At 57.3% G+C, this 16086-nt stretch overlaps 1 protein-coding gene across 2 annotated transcripts in view; it reads right to left on the reverse strand.

Moving 5' to 3' along the window:
* LOC119847679 (26S proteasome non-ATPase regulatory subunit 4) overlaps window positions 1–16086 on the reverse strand; it is a 79854-nt gene that overhangs the window by 12134 nt on the left and 51634 nt on the right. Inside the window, exon 1 of one of the 2 annotated variants that reach the window (XM_038382630.2) lies at window positions 4311–4466. The exons of the other annotated variant lie outside the window; for it this stretch is intronic. Within the exon in view, the coding sequence (XP_038238558.1) occupies window positions 4311–4336 (26 nt within the window). The 5' untranslated portion in view covers window positions 4337–4466. Of the gene's footprint in view, window positions 1–4310; window positions 4467–16086 lie in introns of those variants that run through there. 2 annotated transcript variants of the gene reach the window in all.

The raw sequence follows: 16086 nt of genomic DNA on the forward strand, positions 1-16086 counted from the left end.
TGTGGCTGTAGCACACAGTCACTTTCTCATGCCAGAAGACATCATTTGTATTAAAATGCGAACGCTGTGTGCTGCTGAACACAAATATTCTTTACTACAAAAAGCAGCCATTCATTCACACACAAGAATGGAAGTGGATGCGTGTAGTAACAAATAGTACATGGCATATGGACTTCAAAGTGCTTTAACAACATTAATTCTAACAACCCTGAGATGCAAGTTAATACTTGTATTTTACGAGACACAGACATCATGACTCCTCAAGGTGACAGTACCAGTGGCATGATGTGGGCCAGAAACCAGGACTCATGACTCACAGTGCCCTAATCTAACCCACTACACCCCCCCACCCACATGGCCCAGCTCTTCTTGCCCTGCACTTTATGCAGTTATTGTCACCATGTGAACCTAGTGTAATAATGAGGGTAAATACACTGCCAGACTAGAATGGTAGCCCGCTGCACCCATTCTGCACCGAAGAGGAGTACTTGTGGCACCTTAGAGACTAACAAATTTATTTGAGCATGAGCTTTCGTGAGCTACAGCTCACTTCATCGGATGTATTCAGTGGAAAATACAGTGGGGAGATTTATATACACACACAGAGGACATGAAACAATGGGTTTTATCATACACACTGTAAGGAGAGTGATCACTTAAGATGAGCTATTACCAGCAGGAAGGAGGGGGGGAAGGAGAAAAACCTTTTGTGGTGATAATCAAGGTGGGCCATTTCCAGCAGTTAACAAGAACGTCTGAGGAACAGTGGGGGGTGGGGTGGGGTGGGGTGGGGGGAGAACAACATGGGGAAATAGTTTTACTTTATGTAATTACTCATTCACTCCCAGTCTCTATTCAAGCCTAAGTTAAATGCATCCAATGAAGTGAGCTATAGCTCACGAAAGCTTATGCTCAAATAAATTTGTTAGTCTGTAAGGTGCCACAAGTCCTCCTTTTCTTTTTTGCGAATACAGGCTAACACGGCTGGTACTCTGTAACCATTCTGCACTGGTGTAAGTGACCATACAATGTACAAGGCAACAATGGACTGGACTCTCTAGATCTGGCATTTTATACTCCAATTTCAGAACTCACTCTCCCAAAGTCATGAAATCAACAGCTACAAGAGAACAATAATTAACCTGACACTTTTCAGAGTAGCAGCCATGTTAGTCTGTATTAACCTGATATTGTCTCTTATTTGAATCTGACATAGTTACTTGGCAAATCAAGCTACTGTGATGTCTATCCAACTAACTGAAGAGCTATTTAGTTACCATATACAACGCACAATGGAAGTTTTGTGCATCTTATGAATCTCTGCCATTGCTACATTTGGTAATTAGACTACAGCAACTAATGGGTCTGATGAAGTGAGCTGTAGCTCATGAAAGCTTATGCTCAAATAAATTTGTTAGTCTCTAAGGTGCCACAAGTACTCCTTTTCTTTTTGCGAATACAGACTAACACGGCTGCTACTCTGAAACCTGTAATGGGTCTGAGGTATTGTAGTAGCCATAATCTTTATTGTGCTCCGAACAATAGTATGTTTAGTAGTAAGTTTAGTGATTTTTTTTATGCATCTCTGAAGTATAAACTTATTTTCTATGCCTGATTTTAACTCTAGCTATCAGCTTGGTAATGTAGAAAGCAAAACTAACACCACCATTACACTTCACATCTGGGATTAAGCAACAGTGCAACACTGATACAGTCAGATTGCAGGTTTCAGAGTAGCAGCCGTGTTAGTCTGTATTCGCAAAAAGAAAAGGAGTACTTGTGGCACCTTAGAGACTAACAAATTTATTAGAGCATAAGCTTTCGTGAGCTACAGCTCACTTCATCGGATGCATTGGGTGGAATGTTTTTTCCACCTAATGCATCCGATGAAGTGAGCTGTAGCTCACGAAAGCTTATGCTCTAATAAATTTGTTAGTCTCTAAGGTGCCACAAGTACTCCTAGTCAGATTGCAGCTGCCCAGGATTTCATGCCAGCCCTGCATTAACCCACCTATACACACCAGTCACTGAAAGTACAGGGAGGGAGGAAGGGTGCATGAGCTGGGGGGCTAAAAGGTTATTTATACTCTCCAGCTCTTGGGGGGTGGGGGGACAGGGTCAGACACTGTATCCTGTGAACAGTCTCTATTGTCTGCTCTTGTAACAAGTTAGTCTGGACCACATCAAACCCTAACCAGCCTTACTTGTGCTATGAGATAACGTGTTGGGGGTGGACAGGGAGGAAGATTGGGGGTTGAATCCAGACTGGGCTAAAGGTGAGTTAACACAAAGGAGGCCCTGGCTATCTTTGTTGATCCAGTGTGAAGTGGATTCTAGTCCATCTATGTCAAATGCTCCCACTTCTCAGTCCCAACTGATCCTCCAGAGTCTGATCACCACACTCTGCCCTGCAGATTCTCCGCAGCATCAAGCCCTCCCCAACCAATGTCAAATATCTGCCTTATCGCACCTGACCCAAATGTCACCACATCCCAGCACTGCTCCCCTCTGAATCTCCTGTCCCAGACTATCATCCATTGCCCACTAGACTAAAGCCCTTCACTGCCAAGGAGAAGCTCCCCATCCAAACAACAGTCATCTCTATAGCCATCCCAGCCCAGCCTTACATCCAAGTTAACAACTCTCCCTGCCCTTACCTCAGCCAGCACCAAACCACCTTCTAACCTGGAAGGGACAGCCAGCTTAGTCCCTTCACCAGTCCAGCATTAATCCCTCCTCCCCTAAAATGGCAGCGATCCCCACCACTATTCCACCCCTGCTTGTCCCGTCCTGCCTGATCCAAATCCAGCCCTCCCCTCTCCTAGTTCTCCCCAACCCCATCAAGTCAGCCCTGCTCCTCTTCCCCATCCCCTTAACCAGATTCTCATCCTGGTCCTGCCCACACTTCCCCCATGGAGCCTCTCCAGCCTGACCCTGCTCCACATCCCGCACAACTCAACCCCAACTCTTCCCTTGCATCCCTGCTCCTCCTCCTCACCCCACCTGGGCCTCACTCTCCCCTCAGCCTGGCCCTGCCTCGGAGTCCCCCCTGCCTAGGGATATTCCACTTCCCCCGCATAACCCTAATCCACCCCCACTTGCCCTCCGCCAACCTCCCAACTAGCCCTGCACCCTCCCTCCAGGACCGTAAACATGTGGCCCCTACTTAGTCCTGTTCCCCTCCCCCCCCGATTCTCTCCAGCCTGACCCAGTGCCACATACCCCATTGCCCAAGCCTATCGCCCACTCTGACAGCCCCCTGGCCCCGCACTCAGTGCAGTTCTCCTCACCGCAGCCTGGCCCTGCCCGCGGGAGTCTCCCCACCTGGAGATATTCCACCCCCACATCTGCCCGCTGCCCTCCCCCATCCCCCCACAGCCAGCACTGAACCAGCCCCCAGCTCCACATGCCCCCCTCCCCCCGGCGCCGCTCTGCTCCACCCTGGGGTGAGCCCCCCCGCCTGACCCTGCTCCCCCCTCAGCCTACCCCCACACCCGGCCCAGCCCCCCGCCTCACCCTGCTCTCCCCCAACCCGACAGCCCCACACCACCCCCGGCCCCGCCCCACACCTGGCGAGCCCCCCCGCCTGACCCTGCTGCCCCACCCACCCGACAGCCCCCCACCTGGCGAGCCCCCCCACCTGGCCCTGCTGCCCCCCCCACCCGACAGCCCCCCACCTGGCGAGCCCCCCCACCTGGCGAGCCCCCCCGCCTGACCCTGCTGCCCCCCCACCCGACAGCCCCACACCTGGCGAGCCCCCCCGCCTGACCCTGCTGCCCCCCCACCCGACAGCCCCACACCTGGCGAGCCCCCCCGCCTGACCCTGCTGCCCCCCCACCCGACAGCCCCACACCTGGCGAGCCCCCCCCACCCGGCGAGCCCCCCCCACCCGACAGCCCCCCACCTGGCGAGCCCCCCCGCCTGACCCTGCTGCCCCCCCACCCGACAGCCCCCCACCTGGCGAGCCCCCCCACCCGACAGCCCCCCACCTGGCGAGCCCCCCCGCCTGACCCTGCTGCCCCCCCACCCGACAGCCCCGCCCCACACCTGGCGAGCCCCCCTGCCTGACCCTGCTGCCCCCCAACAGCCCCACTCCACCCCCAGCGAGCCCCCCCGCCTGACCCCGCTCCCGCTCATCCTGCCCCCGGCCGGGCCTAGACAGCGGAGCAGGAGCCGGGATGACTCAGGGAAACCCCGCGGGGGCCCGATCCCCGCTCCCCGGGCCCTGGCCCGGCCTATCCTCGGCTCCTCCCCGGGGTCCCGGCCCGCCCTCGCCCGCCCCGGCCCCCGGCCCCGGCCCCGCTCCTCACCAGACCATAGTGCTCTCCAGCACCATCTTGCCTCCCTCCGAGACACCGGCCCGGCTAGGCCCCGCCAACAAGCCGCCCTCGCACTGGCCCAACCTCCAACCAATCACCGGCGCCCATCTTAAAAGGTCGGTCGCAAGGGCCGCTGGGAGTTGTAGTTTCATCGCGCCTTCCCAAGGGGCTACAGCAGGACAACTTCGTCCCCGGCCGGAGGCGGAAAGGTTCTCGCTGGAGCTAGAACCCGACCCCGCCCTGCAAGAAAAGTGGGTGCAGGCAAATCCTCTCACGCAGGGGGATTAGTTGCGTTTTATTCCTCCAGCAGGAAAAGTTACTTGGCCCAGAGGAATGGGCTTTTGCCCTGGAGGAATTGCCAGGTTTTTCCAAACAAAATTGCTTTGGAAATTTGCTGGCCCCGATGCAGAATTCACTTGCCAGCCCCTTGTTGTGATAATAATAGGGGGAAAGAGAAATGAGTGAAATACAAATAATGGGACTTACAGAGCTGGGAGGGAGGGGACTTGTACGTTGTAGGCCTGCGTGGAGCTTGCAGGCATTATTTTGAGAGCGTTCTCTGGCCTGTGTTAGACAGGAGGTCAGACTAGTTGGTCACAGTTGTCCCTTCTGGCCATTTAAAACTGGCCTTGCAGGAATGGACAAGCACTTTATTTCCAATGAAAGCTTTGTAGATGTGCCATTGCTACAACAATTCCTAGCGTGGCTGCCTGCCAGCAAGTGAGCGATTTGGAATGTGTGTACTCACAAGTCAAGTACATGGAGCAGTGCAGCATCTGTTCATTGTTTGGGAGTAGTGCTTGGATGGGTTAAGGACATAAGAACGGCCATACTGGGTCAGACCAATGGCCCAGCATCCTCTCTTCTAACAGTGGTCAATGCCACGTGCTTCAGAGGAAACGAACAGAACAGGTAACAGAAGTGATCCATCCCCTGCCGCCCATTCCCAGCTGCTGGCAATCAGAGGATAGGGACACTATCCCTGCCCATCCTGGCTATGAACTTATCTAGTTCTTTTTTCAGTCCTCTCCCAAATCCCCTCTCCTCACTGCCTCTTCCATCCGCTGATTGATCCTGCTGAGTCTCCGAGATCCATCCTATCCATTCCCCCATCCCTGCCCATCCTAATAACCATTGATGGACCTCTCCTCCATGAATTTTTCTAGTTCTTTTTTGAACCCTGTTATAGTCTTGGCATTTACAACATCCTCTGGCAAGGAGTTCCACAGGGCCCCTGCCCATTTCCTTGATCAGTATCACATTTAGCTTCAATCCATCCCATCCCTGCCAGTTAAAATTACCCAGAGGATGGTAGCCTTGGATTACTAGGCTTGTGGTAACTGAAAACTCCCACATGTTGTGCACCTATAGATCTTACAATGTAAGCAAAGATACCGAACTCTTTTATTTTGTTAATTGTTTTTAAAGCAGCTGGTGCAAGAGAGATGTCCTGACCATATTTGGCCATTGGGGGTCACTGCATTACCGGCTCAAGAGGACCAAACTGGTACTTGTGTTTCTCGGGAAGAAACATTTTTAAAAGTGGACTTGAGGTTTAGATGGTGAAATTCAAACCTGGGACCATTACGCATTTTGTGTAGGGAGTCCTTCTGCATGAGTGACTTGTGATGATCTCTCTACCCCATGTTTAAAGTCAGCCCCAGTATGAGGCTTTTGAGCTTTGTTATTTTAACTTGCTTCATCCATCTATAATAAGGGAGACAAGATGATCTAGTGGATAGGGCACTGAATCAAGAGTCAGGAGATCTGGGTTCTTCTATTCCAGGCTGTGAGGATGGGTGAGTCACTTCCCCTTTGTTTCCTCTCCCTTTGTCTGCCTTATCTATTTAGATTGCCTAAGCTCCTTAGGGCAGGGAATGGCTCTTACTATGGCTAGGTCTACACTACAGAATTACGTCGGTATAACGACGTCACTCAGATCCACACCCCTGAGTGATGTAGTTATATCGCTCTAAGCGCTGATGTAGACAGTGCTAGGTGGACAGGAGATCTCCCACTGACATAGCTACGGCCTCTGGCGGAGGTAGATTAACTCTGCCAACAGGAAAGCTCTCTCCCAGCGGCATAGCACATCTTCACAAAAGCACTACAGCAGCGCAACTGCATTGGGGCAGCATTTTAAGTGTAGACCTGCTCTTAGTGTAGGTACAGCACCTAGCACAATGGGGCTCTGATGTCATCTAGGGCCTCTAGCCACTATTGTCATATTAATAGTAAAAGAATAGTGAGTGCTTTTTAATCAGGAGATCTCCAAGCACTTTACCATGGAGGTCAGTATCCTTATTCCCATTTTACGTGGGGAAACTGAGGCACAGATAAGGGAAGAGACTTGCCCAAGGTCACCCAGCAGGCTAGGAGCAGAGCTGGGACTAGAACCCAGGTCTCCGAAGCCCCACTCTAATGCTGTATCCACTCCAAGGCAAGTGTGTACATGGCTATGAAATTGCATCTGTTATCTCATCACCATCTGCTGTCACTTGTCTCAAGCCCTGGGCCTGCTGCGGGGGCCCTGCACAGAACCAGTTTCAGGATCCAGGCCTTGGATTGTGAGCTGTTCAGTGCAGAGAGAATGGGTTTCTCCAGCATGCAACACAGTGAGGTCCTGACCCTGCTTGAGGCCTCTGACGATTACAGCAATATAAAGTAAGTTCCCTTTCTGAGCCAGCTGGGTCACACATGTCAGAAGCCCTTCCCCACCAATTTGGACAGTTGTTGGTACATTCTGAAGGCACATGGGGGAGTGCAGAAGCATTTTGATTTCACCAGGTACCCCCTTCCCAGGACCAGCTCTCTAATTCATTGTAGAAGGAGCTGTTAACGACAAGGAGGTCACGCCCAAAAGGTGTGTACAGACAGTGACACGGAGAAGGCAAAATCCCTTTGAAAAAACAGGGTTTTCCACCACAAGAGGTGCCATGATTCAAACAGACCCCAGCTCTCGCCACCCGACAGTAGGACATAGGCGGGGCTGCCCACAACCCAGAAAGCAAGAGATCCGGTCCAGTCAGTCCCCCGCCCGGTTCTCTTTAGCTAATAAGCTAGCCAGGGCTTCCCCTAACAGAGTTATCTGTACCACTGGGGGTACAGGAGCTTGATACTCCAGTCACATCACAGAATATTTTTAAGGGGTCGGTATGTGAACCAAGGAAGGCTGGGAGCTGCTGTGCCAACCCCATAAAAAAATAATAGCTCGAGGGGAAATGTGAGCCAAACAGCCTGCATTCTGCTACCCTCAGCAGACAGCACAGCAAAACAAGTTTACAGCGTATGAAAACATACCATGTTCTTGCTAGGCCAATTTGTTGTTCAGCAGAGTTCAGTTGAAGTTTGACCTCTCTTTTTCTCCTTCCGTACAACTAACTTTGGGCTTTGTCCCTTTCATCGAAGGGTTGCAATATGCCCTTGACTGCAGAGTGGGGTGATTTTCCGAGGAAGGCACCACTGTCTGTCTAGTTCTTAGCACAGAGCCCTGGGATTGCATTCTGTCACCAGTCTGGCCACAGATTTTTGCACTGTGACCAAGAGCAGGTAACTTCAGCTCTCTGGGCGTCCATTTCTCCATCTGTAAAATAGGCTTATGCTCAAGAACCAGCGCTAGGCACTGTACAAACACCAAACAAAGTGTGACAGGGTCGGGCTAGATGGCTATAGGAGAGTAATCCTATTGGGATCCGGGAAGTGAGCGGGCAAAGCCCGTCCAGTGCTAAAGGATCCCCCCCAGCCTAAAAGGACCTAGATTCCAAAAAATTCCAGGGGACAACTAATGAAATAACAGGGACAGGAATGTGGGCAAAGGGTCAAATGAAGGGAACCAGATGGGGACACCGAGCAGAGAACCCCGGACAGCACCCACCGCTCCTCAAAGGACGCCGCCCAGAGGAACTCTGCCCGGCTACGTGAATGGACCGAGGATCGGAAATAGGCCCCACAGTCACAGGAGACTCCATCGGCCAACCTCCTCACTCTGGTTTTATAGATGGCCATTTTAGCTAGGGCCAGGAGGAGGTTGACCAGGAGATCCCGTGATGGGGCCATGGATAGGGAGTGCATAAATAAGAAGGTGAGGGGAAAAGTGCAACCAAAAATGTAAGAAAATATTGGTGAAGAGCCGGAATAAGGGCTGCAGCCTGGCACACTCCAGGTATGTGTGTACCAGGGTTTCCATCATGCCGCAAAAGAGGCAGGTGTCTGGGATGGAGGTGAACCGCACCAAGAACATGCCCATGCTCACGGCTCCGTGAAGGAGCTGTCAACTGACGTCCCCGGCGGGCCTTGGGACTAAGGTGGAATATAGGCTGGCCCTCCGGGGCTCCTCACCCTCCAAAGGTGGCATGAGGTCCCGCCATTTTGTATTGGGGTGGGACACGAGGGTGAGGGCATGAAGGGTGTGGAGCACGAGCGTGTACAGATGTTTTCTTGGCGCGGTTTGAAAGCAGACCGGCTGCATCTCGTGCAGCCGGCTTACAGTGAAGAGGTGAGGGGTCGGTTGGGTCCACGGGGCAGGGGTCCAATTAAAAGGTCCGGCGGGCCTGGGGTAGAGAGTGGGCGAGGTGTGCCCTCGTGCAAGACCCGGTCGAGATAAACCCGAGCAGCAGGCGGCAAAGCGGCCTTCATCTCCTGAAGTATGCACCGGGGAGTACAAGGTCTGGAGAGCCCCATGCACTGAGCGAGCGTCAGGGGATCCAGCCAGTCTCCCCAGTCATAGTCCAGGAGGTCTCCGACTCTTGTGACCTCTGCCAGGACCAACCTCTGGTGCACCGAGCGGGACTCGGCCACCTGCACACGCAGCTGAGGGTTGTGTAGCAGGGGCTCCGTGAGGAGATCTGCCCCCTCGGTGGCCGCCACGGACCTGGTCGTTGAAAAGAGTTTCCAGGTCCGGAGGTGGTCCTGGTAGAAGAATGGCAGCCGGAGAGGTCTCGCGGAAGACCTCTCTGATGGAGATAAAGGAGGTGCCGGTCGTATCAGAGCCCTTGGAAGCGGCTCAGGAAGGCGTGCGCCAGCATGCTCCATGCCAGACTACCTGCACCATAAAGGAGCCTCTGCAGGGCCTGGAGGCGGAAGACATGGATCTGAGTAAGCGGACATTTCAGGCCCTGCCCTCCCTCCTCCAGGGGAGAATGGAGAACCCCTGCAGGGACCCAGTGCAGTCCTGACCAAAAGAACTCCAGAATTGATGTCCGGAGGTTGGCCAGGAAACCCGGGGCCGGGACCAGGGTGTTGAGCCGGTACCAGAGCATGGACAGGACTAGTTGATTAAGCACCAGCGCTCTCCCTTGAAGGGAGAGGCACCAGAGTAGCCCTGTCCATTTCCGGAGCCGCTCTGTCACCCCGCCCTCTAAATTCTGCCAGTTCTCCGGCGGAGAGGGATGCGTGGCAGAAAGGTAAACGCCCAGATAGAGCAGCGGACCCGTGCTCCACCGGATGGCCTGAAGCACGGGAGGGAGGGAGTTCGCCTGCCACCAGTCCCCCACCACCAAGCCAGAGCTCTTGACCCAGTTGACCTGCGCGGAGGAGGCTGCCGAATAGATGGTCTGGCAAGCCTCCACCCGCACCAAGTCGCCCGGGTCCTGGATCACGAGGAGCACGTCATCAGCGTACGCCGACAGGACCAGACGCAGCTCCGGCTCCCGCAGCACCAACCCTGTCAACCTCCTTTGGAGGAGACAGAGGAAGGGTTCGATCACCAGAGCATACAGCTGGCCCGAGAGGGGGCACCCCTGCCGTACTCCTCCCCGAAGCTGACCGGTTCGGTCAGGGTCCAGTTGAGCCTGACCAGACACTCTGCGGAGGTGTACAGTGCCCGGAGAAAACCCACAAACTGGGGTCCGAAGCCAAACGCTTGCAGAGTGCTCAGGAGATACATGTGATCCACCCTGTTGAACGCCTTCTCCTGATCTAAGGACAGGAGGGCAAATGACAGACCATCCCTACACCCGAGTTCCAAAAGGTCCTGGACCAGATATAGGTTGTCAAAGATGCTGCGGCCCGGGACGGTGTAGGTCTGGTGTGGGTGGACCACGTCCGCCAGCACGGACCCTAGCCACAGCGAGATGGCTTTTGCCACGACTTTGTAGTCCGTGCTGAGGAGCGAGACGGGATGCCAATTTTGTAAATCGCGGAGGTCCCCCTTCTTCGGCAATAAGGCAAGCACGGCTCGCCTGCACGAAAGAGGGAGGACCCCGCTCTGCAAAGACTCGGCCCAGATGGTGACTAGGTCTGGACCAAGGATGTCCCAGAACACACAGTAGAACTCCACGGTCAGCTCGTCCATGCCCGGAGATTTATTGGTGGGCATGCGACGGAGGGCTTCCGAGAACTCGGCCAGAGTGAGAGGCAGCAATAGCCGGTCTCGGTCACCCGTGCTGACCATAGGGAGCTCCTCCCAGAGCACTCTGCAAGCGTTAGGATCGGTCGGATCCGGGGAGAAAAGGCTTGTGTAGAAGGCTCTCGCCATCCCGCACATCTCCACCGGATCCGTGAGGGGGGTGCCATCTTCTGCCAGAAGGCAGATGACATGTTTCTTAGCACCCCTCTTTTTCTCCAGGGCGTAGAAGAAGTGGGAGCCGCGATCCATCTCCCGAAGAAGACGGATGCGGGATCGAACAAAGGCACCCTGGGCCCGATGGTCCTCGAGGGCCCGGAGCTCCTCCCGCTTCTCCTGGCACGCTCCGCAGAGGGGTGGATCCTCGGGGCTGGCAGCCAGACACCTCTCCAGCTCTAAGACCTCCCGTTCCAACTGCTCTATCGCCGCATCCCTCCGTCGGCTGGCGCCCCGGGTGTAGTCACGGCAGAAGAGCCGGGTGTGCACCTTCCCTAGGTCCCACCACCGCCGTGCCAAGGGAAAGGCACCCCGCTGCCCTCGCCAGGCCAGCCAGAACTCCCGGAAGGACGCCACGAAGCCCGCATCCTCCAGCAAGCTGTTGTTGAAATACCAATAGGCCGGCCCCGGCCTCTCCGTGCAGAGGGAGGCTGTCACGGTGTATAAATGATGGTCAGAAAATGGGGCCGGCCGAATGCTGGAGGAGTGGGCTCGTGAAAGATGGAAGCGTGATAAATAAATGCGGTCCAACCGGGAGTGGCGCGACCGATGGGCCTCCACCCGGACAAAGGTGAACATGGAAGTGTCATCCGGGTGGTGGTCGCGTCAGATGTTCACCAGAGAGTGGTGTTCGACTATCTCCTGGAGGACGGCGACGGCGGCCAGGCTCTGCTCGGTCCCCGAGCGGTCCCGCTCCTCAAGGGTGATGTAAAAGTCCCCTCCCAGGACCAGGCACTCCTGAGGATCCAAGGTGCCGAGGAAGGCGGACGCCTGCTGATAGAATTGCAGCCGCTCCGGACTCGCTGCCGGGGCATAGATGTTGATGAGGTTGACTACGAGCCCCTCCATGCGGACCCGGAGGTGCAGCAGGCAACCTGGCACAGCCTCGGCGACCCCCAGCACCTCAGGCCGTAGGTCAGGGAAGAACAGGGTCGCCACTCCAGTCGTACAAACTGTGAGATGGCTAAAGTAGATCCTGTCCCCCCAATCCAGCCACCAGCTGTCTTCGGCGGTTGGATCCGTATGGGTCTCCTGCAGGAAAATCACAGAGTACCCCCATTCCCGAAGGAAGGGGAGCACCTGGGACCTGTGGAGACCCATCCTACAGCCGCAGGTGTTCAATGTTGCGATGGTAAGAGGTGCCATAAGGAGGGCTGGGGGGGATCCTCGCCGGCAGGGACGCTCGTGGCTCCCGACGGGCCACGCAGGAGTCCGTGACTTACCCCGTAGGTGAGTAAGGAGTCATGGACGAGGCGGACCCACTGGTAGGCTGCGGCACCCTGCCTCCAGGTCCTTTTACCCTCCCCCATGAGGGCCCTTGCGGCCTGGAGGATTTGATGAAAGTCCCCCCATCGCTGGAGAGCAAGATGGACTTTGTTGCGGGAGCCACGGACATCTTCTAAAAACTCCCGCAACTCCTCTCACAGCGCATAGGGGGCTGGGGATACGGTCTCCTGGTTACTCCCCGACGGGGCCCTTGGTACAGCCCCGTGGCCCACTGAGAAGGGCAGACAGGGTGCGGACCCCCGACGGGGCTCCTGATGGGTTGGCGCCACTAGGCCCGCCTGGAACCCTGGGGCGATAGGGGGCGGCGGAGGGAGGATAGCAGCCCCTGGTGGGTCGGGACAGGTAAACACAAAGGCCGCTCCCTGGGGGTCATCGATTGGAAAAGGGAAGGAGACAGCCCCAGGGGCGGCAATAACATCTCGGGAGATGGACGGGATAGGGACAGGGGCAGAGGCAGGGGCAGCGTTAGAGGCGAGATTCTGGGCGGGGAGAGGGCTCTCAGTGAAGCCGGGCGCAGGCTCTATGGTGGATTTGGCAGCCACGGCATCAGGGGGTGGACTCTCTTCTGTAGGGCCCCCTCCCGAGAAGGAGGTCGAATGCTCCTCACCAACGAGGAGCATGGTGGCTCAGGTCCCAGCCGCGTGGCACTGGCCGTCGCCTCAACAGGCTCGGCGGCTCTGCAGCCGGGTTGATGGAGGAGTCCAGGGGCTCCTCGGAGGTGGGAGCGGAAGCAACGGTTAGGGGGAGGGAAAGGGGGGCTGGAGTGAAGTCGCCCAGATCAAGGCATGCTGGCATAGGGTTGTCCTCCCCCTGGGTGACCGGGGTCAGACCCAGGGCCTCAATCTCCTCATATATGGACAGGAAATTATTTTCCGCCACCCTGGGATTCTCCCCTCCAGCACCTGACATGACAGTCGCCTCGGGGCACACTGAGATTTCAGATGGTGCCAGGGCAGGGGGGGGCTCCCTTGGGGGCCTCGGAGGGGAGGGACTCCCGTGGAGGGGAGATACAGCCTTCCCGTGCTGCCACATCTTCCCCAGCCGGCACCGGTGGATGGAGCACACCCGTGGGTAGAGCAGAAGGCTCGGCATCGGTGCCCCCCTTCCTGGTCTCCCGGGGGGCCTCCGCATCGGATGGGAGGAGCAGAACTCGAGCCTTCCGCTTCCCCTGGACTAGGGCTCAGTCCTCCATGGCATCATCCGGGGGCTGGCTAGCAGGGGTTGTGTCAGGGGGCAGAGGCAATGGCTCAGGGACTCGAGGGGGTAAGAGTGGGGCAGCACAAGGGAGGGAAGATTCCCCTTGGGGCAGGCCCTCTCCCATGCCCGGCGGTGTCCCTGCCGCACCCTCCTCCACAGGCCCCGCCAGATTGCAAGCAGCGGGAGCGGGGCTCTCCCGCTCGTCTGGGCATAGTTGGGGAGGTGCCCCTTGGGCCCGAGCAGGAGCAATGGTGGCCTGGGAAGGAGGAGGGGTGGTTTCGGGCGCTGGGCAGCCAGGGGCGCCGGCGATGACAGGGCTGGTGCCCTGCTGGGGTTTGGGGGGTCCCAGATGCCCCTCCTTGCTAGGCCAAGGGGCAGTCCCTCCGGATGTGCCCCATCGCCTGGCAGAGGTAGCACCGGGCCTCCCCCGTGGAGTAATGCACCCGGTAACGGGCCCCCTGGTAGGGGACTAGGAAGGACCCCTCTAGCACCTCTCCGTCACGCGCCGCCGGCAGCCGTTGAAGCTGCACTTGCCGGTGGAACGAGAGGACGTGATGGAGGACGGCGTCTTTGCAGCCCAACGGGAGAGGGCTGATGACAGAAATGGGCTTCCCCAGGGTAGAGAGGGCGGGTAACAGGGCGGCATTGGGGAGAAAGGGAGGGACGGAGGTCAGGACCAGGCGGACGCCCAGGTCCTCTAGCGGCTCTAAGGGGACGAACACGCCCCCCACCGCCAGGCCCTTCTCCACCGCCTCCTGGGCGGCGGCCTCCGATGCTAAGACGAAGACGACCTTGCCATACATTTTGGAGGCCGCCACAATGGCCGTGGGCCCCACCACCCTCGCCAACGCCCGCACATAGGGCTCCACGTGGGGCGAGCCAGGCACCAGGAGGCAACGGACGCCATGCTTCCTGGTCATGGTGGGAAAGGGGCCCCGGCCGCTCTAGATGGTAGCGGAGGCGGTGAGTGGGGAGATGACGTAGCGGCAAGCGGGGGGGCTGCCGCCACCTGGGTGTACACCCTGGGGGCACGGGGAGGGACACCCGCAGAGCTGGTGGAGGGAACAGCGGGGAGGGACACCGCGACCGGTGACAGGGCCGCGGCAGTGGGGGCAGCCCCTGCCATGGAGGGCCTGGTCTTTTTAGCAGGGCCCTTCCCCTTCTTCTTACCCTGGCTCTTCCCACTAGTTAGGGGGGCTCTCCCAGAATCTGAGGGGGGGAGAGACGTGGCAGCAGTGGAGGTCACCCCGGTGCCCGTTGCTGCTGGTGCCCCAGCGGGGGCAGTGGCAGATGGTTCAGCAGTGGCAGCAGAGGTAGAGGCTTGGGGGGGTGATGGAGGGGCAGGCAGGGGAGGGGCAGCTCGGGCTGCTGGGGGGGCCCCACCCGTCTCAGCCTCTGCCATCATGAGCGGGGAGGGAAGGGGAGACACCAGGAGGAGGGGAAAGGGGAAGCAGCTCGACCACTCCTCCCCGCTAGGCTGCAGGCAGGGGAGGAGGGCACCAAAAGGGGTGGGCTGGACGGGGGGTAATCAGGGGTTAGGGGTTAGTCGCTGACACAAGGTGGAATTCCGGCTCCTCTAGCTGCACTAAGGGAGAGGGGGATACAACAACATTGGGGGTGCAGTGAAGAGGGTTGAAACTAAAATGGGGAGTGGCACAAGCGCATGGGAGGGGGCATGGGCACACGGAGCAAGGGGCTAAGCGGGCTGGAGGTAGGACAGGAAAACCAAGGGGCTAGCTTCAGAGGCTGGGGCAGGGCAAACAAACAAAGGCTGCAGAAGGAAATGGGCGGGGCAGGCAAACAAACTGAAGCTAGTAAGGGGGGGGCAAAAGCTGCAAAGGGCCAATGGGGCAGGTTGCAAGGGCAAAGCTGTGGGGTGGGCAGTCCGGGGGGGGGTATGTGCACCCACATGCACTTGCACAAAGTCTGTTTAGGCTGGTTGCTGCTTCTGGGCCAAAGGATGGAATCGGGGCGCGGCAAGCCAAGCAAGCAGCTGAGTCCAGAGGCAGGAGCTGAGGCAGATGGTATACAGCCAGCGGGGGTGGTGGAGGGGGCAGCGGTGGTGGTAGTAGTGGTGGGGGGGACACACAGATGGATTGGGGGAAGCTCCACGCCACACCCCCTGTGTCCCTGGAAACATGGTCAAGACCCCAGCACAAGAGCACAGTTTGAAAGTTACTCAGTCTTAAGGCCCCCTCCACAGTGGTCTGCAGAGTCTCCAAGTGCTCCCCCACTGGTAGATGATCCTCTCCTTCTCCTCGGGGCTTCAGCAGCTCCAGGCAGCAGACTCCACAGGAGCAGCAGCAGCTCCAGGAACTCCAGGTGGTGGTCCAGGCAGACAGAAAGGACCCCTCTCAGGTGGTGGTGGTGGTGTCCACAGCAGCAACAGCTAGGGTCCCTCACTCTCCCCCTCTGGGGAGTGGGCCAGCAGCCCCCCCCCCAGGGGCCGCAGTTGGAGCAGTAGCAGCACCCAAGGGTGGGGGGTTCAGTAGCCAGCCAGCAACCAGGTAGCAGAGAAGGGGTGTGGGTGGTGCCTGGCCCAGCCAGGGGAGCAGCTAGAGCAGCAACAGCAGGGAGAGCCCAGAGTCTAGCAGCAGTAGCTCTCTCCCTCCAGGTCAGAGGGATGCAGGAGAGTGATTAAAGAGAGATCTTGGTCCTAAGTTAAGCAGGTCCCTTTTCCCCGGGTAAGGGAGCAGGAAAGGTTCCAGAACAATCAGGAACCTT

Source organism: Dermochelys coriacea, chromosome 24 (genome assembly GCF_009764565.3).
Source record: "Dermochelys coriacea isolate rDerCor1 chromosome 24, rDerCor1.pri.v4, whole genome shotgun sequence".
In the NCBI taxonomy this organism is placed as follows: domain Eukaryota; kingdom Metazoa; phylum Chordata; order Testudines; family Dermochelyidae; genus Dermochelys; species Dermochelys coriacea.